This window comes from Amphibalanus amphitrite, unplaced genomic scaffold (assembly GCF_019059575.1).
Source record: "Amphibalanus amphitrite isolate SeventyFive unplaced genomic scaffold, NRLGWU_Aamphi_draft 000366F_arrow, whole genome shotgun sequence".
NCBI lineage: Eukaryota > Metazoa > Arthropoda > Thecostraca > Balanomorpha > Balanidae > Amphibalanus > Amphibalanus amphitrite.
In genome coordinates, this window is record NW_024881860.1 from 299,001 (window position 1) to 315,703 (window position 16,703).

Consider the following 16,703-nt stretch of genomic DNA (forward strand, 5'->3'; position numbering starts at 1 on the left):
TGCCGCTGCTAGTTGCAAGCCTACCATCCAATGAATTTTTTAAAATAAAGTTTTTTCTTCTATCCAGGCTGGAGAAAATCCTGAGACGCCCGTCACATATCCGGGTGTTGGCCCATCTAAATCATCTGCAGCTGGCACAGTAGAAACTTGGTCTAAAAACGCCAAAGTTTTACTTGATACATTGAAACACGCCGTGGGCAAACAAATGTTTCTATGTGTGTAATGCAATACGTGTCCCTGAACCTGAAAAGTTCTGTCCCAGTAGCAGCCGAACGGGAAGGGAAAGGGGCGATCTCATGTGCGTTTTACATAGGATGGTTCCATAATATGCGTGCGAGCGAGGGTTTAACTATTCATTTGAGCATCCAGCATATCAAACAGAACAGTACGTTTTGTTCTCGTAATACCATTTGTCGTAAAGCCATTTGAATAAATAAAACAAACAAAGGAATGTCCGAGGAACAGACACGCCATAACCACCTTCCATGGCCTGGCACTGCGTTATTTCCTAAATTGTCCAAGTGGTCCTCAGTTCACTTGTGCTTCAAAGGCGGACGGGTTGCGAAGGCCGAGGCGACGAGGCAGTGCAGAGGGCGCCACTGCACACCGCTCACAGCACCGAGAGCCGCACACGTCAGCAGAGCCTGCCTACAAAAACTGGACAGTGCGCACATTACTCTGCGGTGACGTGCTTAGCGATCATTAGGTCCCCTATTCGCACGTGCCGTCAGAAAAAGCACCTTTTTACAATAGCTGTCTACATCGGATCTCTGGCTGGCAAATGGTACTGGCTGTGGTTATGAACACTAACTATTGTGTGATGACAGATAAGAACCTTCACCGTCAGAGGCAGTTGGATCGTATCCCTACAAAACCACGCTCAAGCGGACGTCGACTGTATTGCTCATAATCACAAACCATATCTATACGCATGAAATGCATACCTCAAAATATTTACGTTAACAAGCAAAAATAACAATGCATACAAATAACAATGCGACTACAGCGAAAGTAGATATCGGGGCCGAAGGTATTATCTGTATATCAACAGGCATGCCGTGCCTCGGTCAACTAATCTCACAATGCAACCCTCAGTACTTCAGTAGCAATGACAATAGATGGTTTAAACGGAACGAGCCACTGGGCACTGACAGCAACGCTTAAATGCAAACTAACTAGCTCCGTCAACATATACCGATGCCACCAGTGGTATAATACCATGAATAATAAATTATGCATTACTTAACGTCTGTCTGGGCGATGGTTCGACATTCGCACAGCTCCCCCTCCCAGGCCGGTCATTGGCATCGACAAATTGTAACAACGCGATACAATCAGCCCCACAGGACACTCTCGGCCCGCTGTGAGACTCGGAGGTGACTGACATGACCCGCAGTCAGCACCGGGGGCGGACACAGCCCTGCCGTCAGTTACAGACTCTCAGCCATCCGCTGCCAGCCCCGCGGCCTATCTACCGCCTCTGAGCGGAGGACACGCACCCCGGCCGGCCCCGTATCGACCTGGAGCGATAACCTTGACCGGACGAGGCGCGGCCGACCAGTCCAGAGGCACGCTTCCCGTCCCGACACGGTGCAAACACGCCGTGCAACCAACACACGTCGCGCGCGCTCGCCCCCGGGACCTCCTCGGGCCGAAAAACACCCGAGCTTGGACCGGGGCTCAGATAGCAGGCAGGATTTCTTAGCAGATGTAAACGGGAGATACATAGCTTGACTACGTAGATATAGGCAGTTATAGCGTGATATAACCAAAATGCTGAGACGACTCCGGACTCGAAGTAGGAAGTGTATCCCGCAATGAACAAACTAACCACTGGTAGACTCGATCCAGCTAGATTCGTTCAAAAGGCGGTCTGGGAGAGCCGACCCCTAAAGCAGTTCACCACACACTGACACACACGAGTCTGGTCAGGACACCGAGCGGGCCCCGTGGCCACCTCTCAGCCAGTACACTCACCCGTGGTCCGGTACCCACCGCTCACAGGTCGGGAAACTTGCTGCGCTCGGTGCGTAGCGAGGCCATGGGCGGGCAGGGCCGGCCGGTGGCGTCTCGGTAGCGCTGCTCGGCGGCGCGCAGCAGCTCGTCCAGCAGGAAGCGGCCGTTAGTGAGCACGGTGGCGCGCTCGGAGCGGTAGCGCTCCTGCTGCAGGGCCTGCTGCGCGTGCTGCAGCTGCGCCAGCAGCACGGCCGCCAGCGCGTCCTCCACGGTCGGCGTCAGGTCGCCGCCGCTGAGCCGGCCCAGCTCGGTGGCCAGCGACAGGAACGAGCGGCAGAACTGCAGCGTGTTGGCCGTCAGCGGCACGCGGCACGACTCGTCCGGCAGCTGCTCGGCCGCCGGCAGGCCCAGCTCGCGCATCTCGGCCTGGAAGCGCGCCACGCCGGCCGCGTGCTGCAGGTTGGTGGGCCGCCAGCGGTCCTCGGCAGCGCGCAGTCGCACCGCCTCCAGCTGCTTCTGGCGGGCGTCCGTGACGGCTCGCTCCACGGGCCGCAGTAGCGCCGTATCCAGCTCCTGACGCACATCCAGGCCGGCCTCTCGCAGCCGGTCGGCCTGCGAGCGGATCGCCGTCACACACTCGGCCAGCGTGGCCAGCGACACCTTGGCCGTGAACACCTGCTTGTTGAACGTGCCCATGAAGTTAGTGAGCTCCTGACGCGCCCACACCACCAGCGCCGACGCGCAGTTGGGGTGCGCCGCGAACGCCCGCTGAAACTCGCGCGTTGTGTCGGCCAGGCTGGTGAACACCACTGCCGACAGTCGGTGCACGAACAGCTGCGTCATCATCGAGATCTTCACCTGCTTCAGCTCGTGCCGCAGCAGCGCCGAGCGCCGCTCCAGGAACAGGCGGCACGCCTGGCCGGCGTGTCCGAGCCGGATGAGCAGCTGGAGGGCGCGGCGGGTGGCGCGCGGCCCGCCCTGCAGACTGCGGCCGGCCTCCACTCGCAGCTCGGCCATCAGAGCCTCGGTCAGATGCTGCCGGCGGCCGGCCAGCTGCGAGCGCAGCTGCTGCACGCGCGCCTCCGAGTCCGGCAGCGGCGCGGCGGCCTCGCGCGCGCGGCCCAGCAGCGCCAGCGCCGCCTCGAACTCGCGCTGCGCCAGGAACACGTCCAGGTCCTCGGGCGCTTCCAGCAACCACTCGGCGATGAACAGCGGCTCGGGGATTGCAGCGGCTCCCACCGGCGGCTCGGCGGGCGCCGACTCGGCCGCCGACTCCGACTCGGCCGGAGCCGCCGCCACCGCCACGCCGCCGCCGCGCTTCTGCCGCGCCGACTGCTGCTTCCTCTCCGCGTCCATCTTGGAGCGTTTGGTGCGGTCGACAATCTCCAGCCACTCCTCCTTGATCTTTTGCGTGGCACACTGGAAAACACGGGTCTCAGGGAACATGAGTAGCTTGAAGGCGTTCTTCAGACTGCCCACGTCACGCATGTTCACCACAGCCACGCTGTCGAGCGCAAACAGCGCCTCGAACTTGTAGCGGACGCGGCCGCGCCGGTCCGGCAGCCAGACGGCCATCATGAGCGCGTCGTTGAACAGGTAGCCGTGCACGCGCTGCAGCGCCGTGTGCGTGTCCTGGTCCAGCTCGACGAGGTCGCTCTCGTACAGCTGGTAGCGGCTGGGCACCTCGCGGATGTGCGCCGCGCCCTCGACGCGCTCCATGAGCTGCAGCAGCTGGCGGCGGCGCTCCTCGAGGTCGTCGGGCGCGGCCGGGCGCGGCGTGGTCGGCGGCGGCGGCGGCTCCTCTGTCGGCGGCGACTGCAGCGCGGTGGCCGGCGGCGGGCCGCACAGAGAGGAGAGCAGCGAGCGCTGCTCGGTCAGCTGGTGGGACAGCTGGTACATCTCACCCTCCAGGTACTGGATCTCCTTGGCCGTGTGGATGAACTGCTGGTAGTTGCGGTAGACATTCTTTTTGAGCTCGTTGCTGGTGCTGTCTGCGATCAGCTGGATCTGCTGACGGTGCTGGCGCAGCTCCAGGCCACCCACACACTGCTCGGTGGCGTCCTGCACAAAACGTGCCGGGTTGAAGTCGGCCGCAGTCAGCTGCTTCACAAGCAGCGGGTTGGTGGATTCAGCCATTCCAGAGGTGGCAGTTCCTCAGTGGATCACTTGTAACTTGCAGCCAACGATGGGCGACACACTACCAGGCGTTTCAACCAGATGGCTGAGGGCAGATGAAATCAGAAGAAATCAGCCAAAGGGCCATAAGTAGGCAATATGCTTAACAAACCATGGTAAGACACTAGCTACTTTAAAATTTATCTATGAATACAATCTACACAGCTAGCAAAATCAATGAAAAAAACAGCAAAACTTACAAAATGCTTAATATGATTTTTTTCAAGATAGCAATATCCTTGAAAATTTGAAGTAGGTAACTAGGTAGTTTGGTTAGTAAGTGCGTCTCAACTACCAGGTTATCATGAGATGCTACCCTGACCCTGGGTGAAGAATTAACTCAAGACTAAATCGGGACACGAATAATTTAAGTTCAATAACTAGTACCTATGACAAGGCTGACATTAACACGCGCGCTGGTGGGGTCTGATTATAACGCGACCTCGTGGGGGGCTATTCCCCCCCCCCCCGTATCTCCGAAACTACAGGACGGATTCGTTAAACTCGAACGGCGTTCGATAGTCCTGTTAAAACTTCCATGCAATCATTGATTTCATTGACCTCGGGGTCACCGATGACATCACAGGTCAGGTCAAAGCTAAAATGTTGCACTGTTCATGGGTCTTCTAGGGAATGCGTTATAACATTGAGTAAAACGCATTTCATCGAAAATCATCGATAGAGCGCCAGTCGCCTAGTACAAATGTTGCTAAAAGAGGTCACTGATAACAGGTCAAGTAACAGAGGTCAGGTCACCAAGGGTCAAAATATGAACCCAACTATACTATGGCAGTGTGATGCATGTTTTATGGCCAATTTATCATTTCCAACTCTATGGTGTTGGTTAGACGACCATCAGGGCCGGTTTAGGCTACGTTCTGGTGGAGATCAGGTCACGGGCAGGTCAAAAAGGTCAAATTGCAAAGTTGATAATTTTGCATAAAAGGGTACCTAGTTGATGCAGCTCATCACTGGGAAACCAATGGTGGTCTTCGTTTATTCTACGTGGTCGAAAATGGCTAAAAAATGAGGTTAAATATTTGGTATCATCAATTTTAGCATTTTTGTCACCATACCTTTGCCAAAAATAGAGATATCAAGCTCAAATTTGGCATGTTAATAGCAGACTCATAGGTCTATGACATACAATCTTCTTTCTTGGAATTTTGAAATTTTTGGTATTTTCAGAATATTACTCCAAAAAATATCGCTTTTTGAATTTTGGAGGTCAAACTCAAGAAATTAAAAAAAATCAAAGATACAAGTTTTGTAGCCCTGTTCATTTTACATCTTTTTTTTTTAATTTGAACATTTTTCTCTAAGTATAGGCTGTAGGCATGATAGCTCTTCCCGCAAACCTTTTTCACTCTCTGTCACTCTGACATCATTTGTGGCCAGTCTATCATAGGCCCTGGGAAAATTGACAAAAGGTGTAAACGTGATGTACGAGAGGGTACTGAAAGTTTTGCGACGATCTGCAAATTACTTTTAGAGATAATGAGAACAGACTGGAGGGGGGGGGGGGAGTTAAAAATAAGAGCCCCCGTCAACCAGGGCACGGGTTAATCCGCGCCCTGCGGTGTGTGTGTGTGTGTGTATGTTTGAACACCTCCCCCTGTGGTTTTTCGCAAATATCTCAAAAACGACTGCTTGTCATAAATTATGGTTTACCTTATCATAAATCAGCTCTACACATGTGAAAATTTCAGACCAAGGTCGTTCAAGGTCAGATCACCAGGTCACTTGAAGTGACCTCACCTCATAAAAAGTTTCAATGTCTGCATAGCTACACTGAGTGACCGATCGCTTTGAAACTTTCAGCAATTGCTCAGAGCAATAGCATGTACAAAATGTTTATCTCATAATTTCTATATCGATGACCTAACGTCCGGTCAATTTTGCGACCTCCCCATTATAATCAATGGGAGAAAACTGAAATGCGCTGCTATTGGACGAAAGCCATCATAAACACTCCTTAACACTAATTTACCAGTAACTTATACACACTGAACATGAAAATGGTGTCCGTGACCCCTGTTTATGCCCCTGAGGTCATCTCAGGTCACAAATGGTATCTAACAGTTTTTCGCAAATAACTTTTGATAGAGGCATGCTAGAGCGGTGAAAACACCTTCGATGTGTTCAGCTCGACTATACGGATCGACTGATATGCAACATGACCATTATCAGTCAGGTCATGACCTTGACCTGAGGTCAAATTCTCAAGTTGACCTTTCAAGGTCAAGTTATAGTTCATTCGATGCGTCTTGACGACAGGAACACGATGCCGGTAAAAAGTAACCTCGTGCAAGGCTTGGGTCAAAAGTTATTGCAGAAAATTTGTTTCCGAAAAAAATCGGCTATTTTGGCAGTTTTTGCCCCCTGCAGGCAAAACAGTTGCCGCTAGGTCAGATCTGAGAAAATTACCCAGAAAGGGCGTTAATAGGGCTATCGAATGCGCTTTTCCGCGGCGCTGTATCTCTATTGGTTCCCAAGTTATGCGTTGGGTTCTTGGAAATTGTCGACATTCGACCTGGAAATCGGCAGAATTTTGCCTTCAATGACCTCTGGTGACATTCAATGACCTTTGACCTGACCAAAAAAGTGACTGATGTCATTTCGTCATTATTTTTGGCGCTCTTTCGAACGCCGCCTTCCGCGTATCGCTACGTGGCCCAGGAGAAGAGTTAGAGGGGGGGGGTCAACCCCCCAGCAGGGTGTGGAAATCCAGGACCCCTAGTGGGGCGCGGGTTAACCCGTGCCCCGTTGGGCTCTGCCAAGCAACGCGCCCTGTTGGGGGGGGGGACAATTTGCCCCCCCCCAAGATCTCGAGAACCACGCAACCTAGCGACAAGCGGCAAACGGTGTTGGATAGCCCTATCAGGGAACTACCTTGTGACCCAATTTTATTGACCTAGGTCAAACCGATGACGTCACAGGTCAGGTCAAAGGTCGAATTTTCATCGTTTACAGGCATTTCAAGAAATGCGTTGTAAAATCGAGTAAAATGCATTTCATTGAAAATCATCGATAAGGAAATGTTCTTCAAACACATATTTTGCTATTTGAGGTCACTGATACCAGGTCAGGTCACAGAGGTCAGGTCACTGAGGGTCACAATATGAAAATATCATGTGATGCATGCATTATGGTCCATTTTATATGTCAAATACGATTTTGTGGGTCAGGCAGCCTTTGGGGTCAGTTTAGATTATGTTCTGGTGAGGGTCAGGTCAAGGTCAGGTCATGGTCAGGTCAGATTAGGTAAAATTTCAAAGTTGATATTTTTGCATAAAATGGGTATCGATTCGATGCCGCTCGTCACGGGGAGTTCAATGGTGGTCTTTGTTTTTCCCTACGTGGTCTAGAATCGCTAAAAATTGAGTTAAAAAATTTGACGTCATCATTTTTGAACATTTCTTTTCGCTATAACTTGGCCAAAAAACGAGATATCGATCTGAAATTTGGTATGTATATAGAAGAGCGTAGGGACTATCACATTCACATATATTCTGTTTTTTTTCGAAATTCGGAATTTTTTAGGATTTTTTTAGTTTTACTTAAAAAAATCGATTTTTTGAATTTTTTGGGGTCAAAAAATCCAAAATTTTGAAAATCCGACATAGCAGCTTTGTAGCGCCGCTTTTTGTCTACTAGACCACATAAAGAACTTTGAAATTGCTTGGTAACTGTAGATTTGGTGAGCGTTTCAAGATTGCATGCTTTTTGCTCATTTTTGCTCGAACATGACCTCAGTTTGACCTCAGTAACTCCTGACCTAAGGTGACCTAAGACTTGAAATTTGGTGTGAAGGTGTCAAATTGATGCCCGGGAAGGTACTAAAAATTTGGCGGCGGTGCACGCCGCCGTTTTCTCGCTATTCAGGAAAAACCACGGGGGGGGCAAATTGGCCCCCCAACGGGGCGAGGGTTAAGGAGGATTGACGAGGAAGGTAATCTGGTACTGGTTGACCCAGACTGGAAAACATCCATATGCTACGCCGGACGCCCGTGAAACCCTCTTGCGCCGAAATTCGGCGCAAGCGATGTTGCGATGAAATTTCTGCATGATTTGCGCCAAAAATTAGGTGCCTTTTTTGTGCAAAAATTAAGCCACTTTTATGTAAAGCACATGTGCTCGTCTCCCGATCAAGGCTATAACAACCAGACAGAGCGTTCCGGGACCTTGAACGCTCTCCCTTGTTTGACCGTCCGAATAAGTTGTTAATTCCACTGAAACCCAACACCATACCTCAATATGCGTAGCGCAATGTTGCGTCGTGCCGTGAAACAAGGCTGGAGCTGGAAGTCCCGGAGCCACAAAAATCGGCGGAGCGGTGTGTTCGAGGCTAGTGGGAGCCAGCGACCGCCGGGCAACGAAGCAGCACGTGCTCCGGCACATCAACCTCTTCTCGGCACACGGCGCAGAGCGCCGTGGGGCACCGCGCTTGTCTGGGCACTCCTGGCACGCCGCGGAGTGGATAGAGCCGATTCGGTGCACGTACTGGAGCGAGGGGCCCCAGTTGCCCGCCGGCTGCCCTCATCTGGTGCACCGAAACGGCGTCCTCTCGGTCCTCTCGTACTGTTCGGGGATAGGGAGCGGCTGCGTGCTCCTGAGGAGTGGCTTGAGTAGTGACTCGGACCAGTTGTCACACCATTGATGTGAGGCCGCACAATGAACCACCCAGAGCTCTGTTCGCCCCCCCCCCCCCCGTTTATTTATCAGCAGGCTGCGACCATGCTGCTACTGTTGGGATATTGTGACCGCGCACCGGCCGTGTGGGGCCGTGGAACAGGATGGGTCGGCGGCCCGGCCGTCCGGCCGGCGAGCCGCCTGACCGCCGCGCGGTCACCGCGCATGCGCTCTGTGCCGTGGTTATATAAGGGCGCGACCGTGACCGGACTGGGTCAGTCGGCGGGTCGCCGTGTCCGTGCTTGGTCGTCGGTCGCTGGAAGCACAATACACAGTGTCGTGGTATATGCAGCTTTACTTGGCCCTAACATATTTTGGCGCGGTCGGTAGGACCAATAACGTAAATGGGCTGCATATGAGTTTTTAAGAAAGAAGATTACTGTGAGAGTTCTGTGACGGCCTACGCAAGCTCACGGTGGAAAAGGTGGACGGAGCCGGTGAGTAGAGACTTTGGGTGGTGAGAGGTTCTCTCCAGTAGAGTTCAGTATAACAAACTATGGATTTATCTACCATTTTCCTTTCAAGAGCTTCGAAATTTAGTGGAGAGTCGGGGGAAGTGTGGCAGAAATGGTTCCGCCGATTCGAAGCTCAGACGGCGAGCATGAAAGCCGGGGACCGGCTGGCGGCTATGGTGGGTCTTTTGGACGGAGTCGCACTGGACACATTCGCGTCACTCACCGAAGAGTCACGGAAGGACTACGGCAGGGTGGTTGAAGCGCTGAAAAGTCGGTTCGGTCGGCAAATAAGCACGTTGCAGGCTCATGCCGAACTCAACCGAGTTTGCCAGTCACCTTCGGAGTCTGTTGAAGACTTCTCAGCCAGGATCAGAGAGCTGAGTGGGCTAGCCCAGCCGGCTCTGCCAAGCGATCACAGCGCTATGGAGGGGTTCCAGTGCGGCCGATTCATCTGTGGCCTCCGTGACACGCAATTGCAAGAGAGGTTAATCAGCCAAAACGTATCCACACTGACTGACGCGGTACGCGTTAGTAAAGAATTCGAGGAGACGAGGAAGACGATCAAGGCAGTGCGAAATCATGAGATCGACGTCATCGGGGCGGTCCGCCCGGTCGGGGGTGAAGCAACCGTGGGTCAAGCTGAAAAGACTGTGACGGACAACAACCGGCTCACAGCCATCGAAGATCACATTCGCGGGCTACACGAGTCGATATCGGCCATCACAATGGCGCCGAAGACGACAACTGATGCGAGTAAGTCTCGCCGACTTCCCCGGTGCTACCGCTGCGAGCAGCCGGGTCATTTTCAGCGAGACTGCCCCGAGCGTAGCCGTGGTTCACCTAGCGTCAGATGCTTCGGCTGTGGAGAATTGGGTCACCTCAAGCGACACTGCCCCATTTCATTGCCGTCGACAAGGGACGGGCGCGCGCTGCCGCTCTGCTTATGTTGTGGGCAGCAGGGCCACTGGATGGCGGGGTGCCAATACTTCCAGGGTGGCAGCACTGGCGGGGGCCACTCCGAGACAAGAGCTGCTGATCCCCGGCGGGGCGCCGGTGCGCATCAGGAAAACTGAACCGGACTGGAGCCGTGGGACAGGTCCCAGTCCTCTCTAAAGCGTCCCCACTCACGGCGTCGGCCGTTCGGGTCGTCATTCACGGCGCTCCGACATGGGCGCTGGTGGACACTGGTGCCGACTTCACCATGATGCGAAGAGGATTTTATGAGGGGAACCCAGCACTCAGAGCAATCCGGCTCAGCCCGAGCGCGCGCAATGCTATCGGAGCGGGAGGTACCTCCCTCCAAGTAGTTGGTGAGTTGGAAAACCTCTCATTATGCATTGATGGAGTCAGCTTCCGATGCCCGGTAGTGACCGTGGCAGACGACCTCGTGTACGACGTGATACTAGGTCGCGACTTCACGTGCATGCATCGCACGGTCATCGACGACGACGCTGGCTCATTCAAGATTGGAACCATGAGCGTTCCCCTGCCGAGCCGGGAGCAGGTTCGCCCAAGACGTGCGCGAGTGCGATTACTGTCGAACGTCGTCATTCCAGCACGGTCAGAGAGCGTGGTAGCCGGTAAGCTGGAGAGAGTGGACGGCGTGCAGAGTGATGAAATGGGTGCAGCCGGGATATTCGAGCCATCAACCGTAGCGGAGCGGGAGGGACTCCTGACTCCAAGGGCTCTGGTCGTTGCAGACGACGACGGGTGCGTCTCGATCATTTTGACAAATGTTGGGTCTGAAGAAGTCCGTGTTCTCAGAGGCAGCGACCTAGGGACATTTTATGATGCCACAAACGAGAAGGACTGCGAGTACAAGTTGTGCCTGGCTGCAGACGGAGGCGTTGGGGACAGTGATGATGATGACGTTGATGATGTGAGCTGCAGAACAGAAAGGCGTCAGAATACGACGGTGACAGAAGTACTTGATGTGGACGGATCTGACTTCTCAGCGGAAGGAAAGGAGAAGCTCAGAACCATTCTCAGCGAATATGCAGACATCTTCAGTCAGTATGCGGGTGATATCGGCAAGACAGATTTGCTCGAACACCACATCGACACAGGGGAGGAGGCTCCCGTGAAGCAGAGACCACGGCGGGTACCAGTTAAACTCCGCGAGCAAGTCGAGATGCAGAAGACGCAGATGATGAAAGATGGAATAATTGAAGAGAGTACAAGTCCTTGGTGCTCCCCAGTCGTCCTGGCCAGAAAGAAAGATGGAAGTTTCCGCTTCTGCGTCGATCTCCGCGCGATCAACAGCCGAACTCGCGGATGTGCGCATCCTCTGCCGAGGGTCGACGAGGCGTTGGATACCCTAGCGGGGGCAACGTGGTACACGACGCTCGACATGGCGACCGGTTACTGGCAGGTCCCGCTGGCCACAGAGGACCGAGAAAAGACGGCGTTCTCCACGGGCAAAGGACTCCATCAGTTCAGGGTGATGGCCATGGGTCTCAAAAATGCTGGAGCCACATTCCAGCGACTCATGGAACTGGTGCTTGCAGGTCTGGACTCGAAACGCTGTTTAGTCTACCTTGATGACATCATCATATCAAGCAGATCCGAGGGCGAGCACATCGCAACGCTCCGTGATGTCTTCAAGCGAGTGAGGTCGGCGAAGCTGAAGCTCAAACCAGAAAAGTGCCGCCTCGCAAAGCGCGAAGTTACGTTCCTCGGTCACCGGGTCGCAAAGGAGGGACTCCTACCGGACCCACATAACATCCAGAAGATACTCGACTGGGCTCCACCGAAGACGGAAGATGGCATGAAGAGCTTCCTCGGATTGTGCGGATATTACAGCCGTTTTGTCCCACAATACATGGATCTCACGAAGCCGCTGAGGGAAGCCAAGGTGGTGGGTGACCACCTGACGTGGACGCCGGAAGCTGAAGCAGCTTTTGAGAGTCTGAAGCAGGCGCTGACTGCACCTCCAGTGTTAGCCCTCCCTACGTTCCGTGGTACATTCGTCTTGTACACGGATGCATCCGACTCTGCAGTCGGTTCAGTGCTTGCGGAGCGGGTGGGTGACACGGAGAGAGTCATCGCCTACGACAGTAAGGTGCTGACAAAGCAACAGCGCAGATGGCCAACATATGATAAAGAACTCTGGGCCATCGTTCACGCCATCCGGCGATTCAACCAGTACACAGTTGGAGCAGAATTCGAAGTCGTGACCGATCACAAACCACTCACGGGTGTACCGGAGTCCATCAATGTGGAACGGGACGGGACGGGAAGACGTGGCCGGTGGGCCATCGAGCTGAGCTCTTACCAGTTCCGGGTGGTTGTCCGGCCGGGCCGTGATCACGGCAATGCCGATGCGATGTCCCGGCAGCGACCAGTCGACGGCAATATCTGGACGGGCAAGTGCAGCAAGTCTTGTCCCGCCGAAGCCGGTCAAGCACCCGTGCATACCGCAGCTACAAGAGCCCAAGAACCTGCTTCTGGTGAAGAGGAGGAATGTGTGGGGAAGACTCGAGGCGCAGCAGAACTTGACCAAGTCTGCGCACTGCCTACTGCGCCACCTAGTGCGAAGGGTGACCAGGCGGGACGCCTAATCACTGAAGCACCAGGACAATCGGAGTTGCAGACGGCGCAACAAGAGGACGAGGTCCTCAGTGTCATGCGGAACGCCTGTCTGGGCAGTCGGGAACCACCGCCCGATCACCCTCTCGCCGAGTGGGAGCTACTGCGTGGGAGCTGGACGCAGCTCGAAGTGCGGGAGGGCGTTCTCGGCATGAGGACGAAGTGGGGCTTCCGGGCCCTGGTCCCCGATTCGATGCGATCAAGAATCATGACGCTCGCCCATGACCATCCGACGTCCGCACACTTGGGACGGAGTCGAACAACGGAAAGAGTGCGACAGCGCTTCCTCTGGCCCGGCATGTTCGCGGACATCCGTCGGTACTGCAGCACGTGTGACCGTTGCCAACGGCGCCATCGCCCTGCACCGAAGAAACGGGCTCCTCTGGTGACGGAGGTCACAAGTCAACCATTCCGCAGAATTGCGATTGACATCACTGAGATGCCGGTGTCGGAGAATGGCAACCGATATGCAGTAGTCATCATGGACTATTTTTCTAAATACGTCCGAGTGTACCCAGTCAGACGGCAGGATGCCGAAACCGTAACCACGGTGCTGTTGGATTGGGTTTACGACATGGGGGTGCCAGACAGGATTCACTCGGACCAAGGAGGCCAATTTGAGTCTGCATTGTTCCAGTGCATGTGCAAGCGACTGGGCATCCAGAAAACGCGTACAACGCCCTATCACCCTGAGAGTGATGGTATGGTAGAGCGTTTTATGAGAACACTCAAGGACATGGTCGCCAAATACGTTGACCCTCAAGGAGCGAACTGGGACGCTGACATCAAGGCGTACTGCATGGCCTACAACACCTCTGTGCACAGCGTCACCGGATATTCCCCGTTCTTTCTGCTGCACGGATTCCACCCGAAAACGCCACTCGATGCGGTCATCAACCCTCCGGATCGGGCGGTAAATATCCGGTGCTACCTTGAAGACCGTCTCAAGGCCATTTCAGAGGCTTATCAGACGACTATCAGGAAAACCCGGGCCAGTGCTACGGAGGCTGCGACCCGATTCAACCAGCGCGCGAGCGGAAAAGGGTTCGAGGCTGGTGACCGGGTATGGATTCGGGATAATAGGGTCTCGGTCGGCGGGAAGCCGAAGCTGGGACTGTACTACAAAGGCCCGGGCACCATCATCGGCCGCCTTGGAGGAGAGAGAGGAGTAACGTACCTCGTCCGTGACGACAAGGGCAAGGAAAAGGCTCTGCACTTCAACCAGCTAAAGCCAGCTGTGGAACGGGAGTCCCACAAACAGGAAACGTCTGGAAGCACCCGGAGGGACGACGCATCGGACACAGCCACAGAAACGCGTCCCAGGAAGCAGACGGGGTCCGAGGAGACTGGACCGGATCCACTGGCGTTGTACTACCTCTGCCGGCGGGCCCGAGATCAGGTGGGGAATGGGGGTACATCTGTGCGGGGCGCGTATGTGACCAGGTCTGGCAGAGTGTCGCTTCCCCCAGATCGTTTTCAATCCTAGGCCTCGGATGCTCTCGATGTGCATCACCAGTGTCTGAATCAGTTTGTATTTCCGGTCGCGTTCCGGTCGCGTAGTGTGTCGCGTTTCTTTGTTACTTGACCAAGTGGAAACGTTTCTTTTATGGGGGGAGGAGTGTTGGGATATTGTGACCGCGCACCGGCCGTGTGGGGCCGTGGAACAGGATGGGTCGGCGGCCCGGCCGTCCGGCCGGCGAGCCGCCTGACCGCCGCGCGGTCACCGCGCATGCGCTCTGTGCCGTGGTTATATAAGGGCGCGACCGTGACCGGACTGGGTCAGTCGGCGGGTCGCCGTGTCCGTGCTTGGTCGTCGGTCGCTGGAAGCACAATACACAGTGTCGTGGTATATGCAGCTTTACTTGGCCCTAACACTACTTCTTGGCTCCTCATTGGTCGAATTCAAGTGGTCTATTCGTTAGACCAATGAGAGGCCAAGACGCGCCAGCAATAACTTCCTTATATGGGGGGAAACCGACAGCACGCTGATATAAAAACATCGACCGAACAGGGCCCTGGTCAGCGAGCGGGCGTTTGAGGGCAGGCCGGCCACTTGTTTCACCAGGTCGTCTGCGCTCTCATTCCTCTCAATACCGTAGTGGGCAGGAACCCACTGCAGTGGGCATTAGTAGAGCAGACGTCACACAAAGGTTTTCCAACAAAGAATAGACGATTTAGGTTTGTAGGTTGTAGGTTTGTAGGTTGCAGGTTTGTAGGGTAGGTTGTAGGTTTGTAGGTTGTAGGTCAGGTTAGGTCAGGTCTGGTTAGGTTTCTTTGTTTTCATGGTTGGAAAACCTTCGTGTGACGTCTGCTCTACCAATACCCTGCAGTGTTGCTTAATGATGCTCGGTGATGTTCAACAAGGTCTTCCATACCCATCTCCACACCGAGGGTTGAGGCCTCACCTGGGCGGCCGCCGGCCACTCCTATTATGAGTACTCAGGGCGGCTCGCCAGTTCGAGCACGCGACAGCCGGGACGGGGATGGGGATGTCTCGTCCCAAAACCCCTCCAGAGCAGCCCGCAGGGCGAATCTGCTCCTAGATTGACCAGCATGCCAACTAAATTTAGTGACCGTCTTTCGTCAATAATTATGCAGCCCCATGCGTCAAAAAAAAATCTGCCACCGCCATGCGCCAAATTTGGCGCATGCGAAGTTACGCCGGACGTGCGCTGAATTTTTTGGCGCAATCCCGCCACTATGCCGGACATATTCGGAATGTTTATTTTTTCCAGTCTGGGCCAAGGCGATTAATAAGTACCTACCTACCGTGCAAACATTGCAATACTTATATTATTGTTGATTGAACTACCTACCTTGAAAGGCTGATAGGCTTGAGGACCACAACGTTAATGTTACCACGCAATTTTCTACGCACCTGCTAATGGTAAATTCCAAGATTCTTACAGATAGTAAATTCTACAGCACACCTCCACACACATCCACACTATCTTGTGTACTTGCAAGTTGCAATCGTTGCAATAAAGGGCGTGTGTATCAATTGTGTGAAAAGAATGCACCTATCAAGGCTAGCATAAATAACAATGTCATCAAATGAATATATGGTATGAAAATGACGTATCATTAAGAAAAAATCTAATTTTTGATGTCTTAACCAAGTGGGGTGGGACTAAATGCTGGGCCTTGGTAACAACTGGATTTCCATTACGTCATGGGTGATGATGTCACACCACGGGTGACGTTTCACTGCTGCTGCTGCTGTCCACGGACGGCAGCGTTTGTGAGTGGAAAACAGTAGCAACATTGTAAATGAAGGCAGTATTGGCGCTTATGCTGCATATGAAATTTATAACAACATGTTGATATCAATATTAGTGAATGTTTATTTTTGTTACTTTTCATAAACCCTCCATTTCAGGGTCTGCATGCAAAATTTCTGTTATTTTAGGGTCAAGCTATTGTACTAAGGGATTTATTTTGGCAATTAAGTCATTTGTTAGGTTGTAAGGCTTCATAAACTTTTAGTTGAGGTTGGTATCCACTATCCAGTTGCAGCTATAATTGTGTCATATTTTGTATCATTTTCTGAACATGTAAACACCTACCTATATGAATTCAAATATTGTGATTGTAGAAAAGCAGTTACCCTCACATTGCAGCGGGGATTAGAACAATTAACCACACTTGTTATACAAAAAGCCTGTTTGCCATCAATTTTGGGAATTCAAATTGGGTATTGGTAAGGTAGATGTAGCACAAGCTGCCCGATGCACGAGAATGGGTCTTTCTAACCAAACCTTACCTAACCTGACCTACAACCTACAGCCTTAAACCTAAAATTTACAACCTACGACCTAGTCCTACGGTATGGCATAT

General features: G+C 53.3%; 1 protein-coding gene across 3 annotated transcripts; it reads right to left on the reverse strand.

The window, feature by feature from the left end:
• Nucleotides 1–880: 880 nt before the first annotated feature.
• On the reverse strand, nucleotides 881–15,972 carry LOC122389641 (exocyst complex component 8-like). Of its 3 annotated transcripts, none has more exons than XM_043381849.1 (2): nucleotides 15,745–15,972; nucleotides 881–4,177 (listed from the first exon to the last, which is right to left on the reverse strand). In XM_043381849.1, the coding sequence occupies exon 2, from the start codon at nucleotides 4,090–4,092 to the stop codon at nucleotides 1,999–2,001; it is 2,094 nt and encodes a 697-aa protein (XP_043237784.1). In that variant the 5' UTR covers nucleotides 4,093–4,177; nucleotides 15,745–15,972; the 3' UTR covers nucleotides 881–1,998. The 3 variants fall into 3 exon arrangements, with proteins under 3 accessions (XP_043237784.1, XP_043237783.1, XP_043237785.1); XM_043381848.1 differs by having other exon boundaries at nucleotides 15,683–15,972; XM_043381850.1 differs by lacking the exon at nucleotides 15,745–15,972 and adding an exon at nucleotides 8,383–8,538.
• Nucleotides 15,973–16,703: the final 731 nt, after the last annotated feature.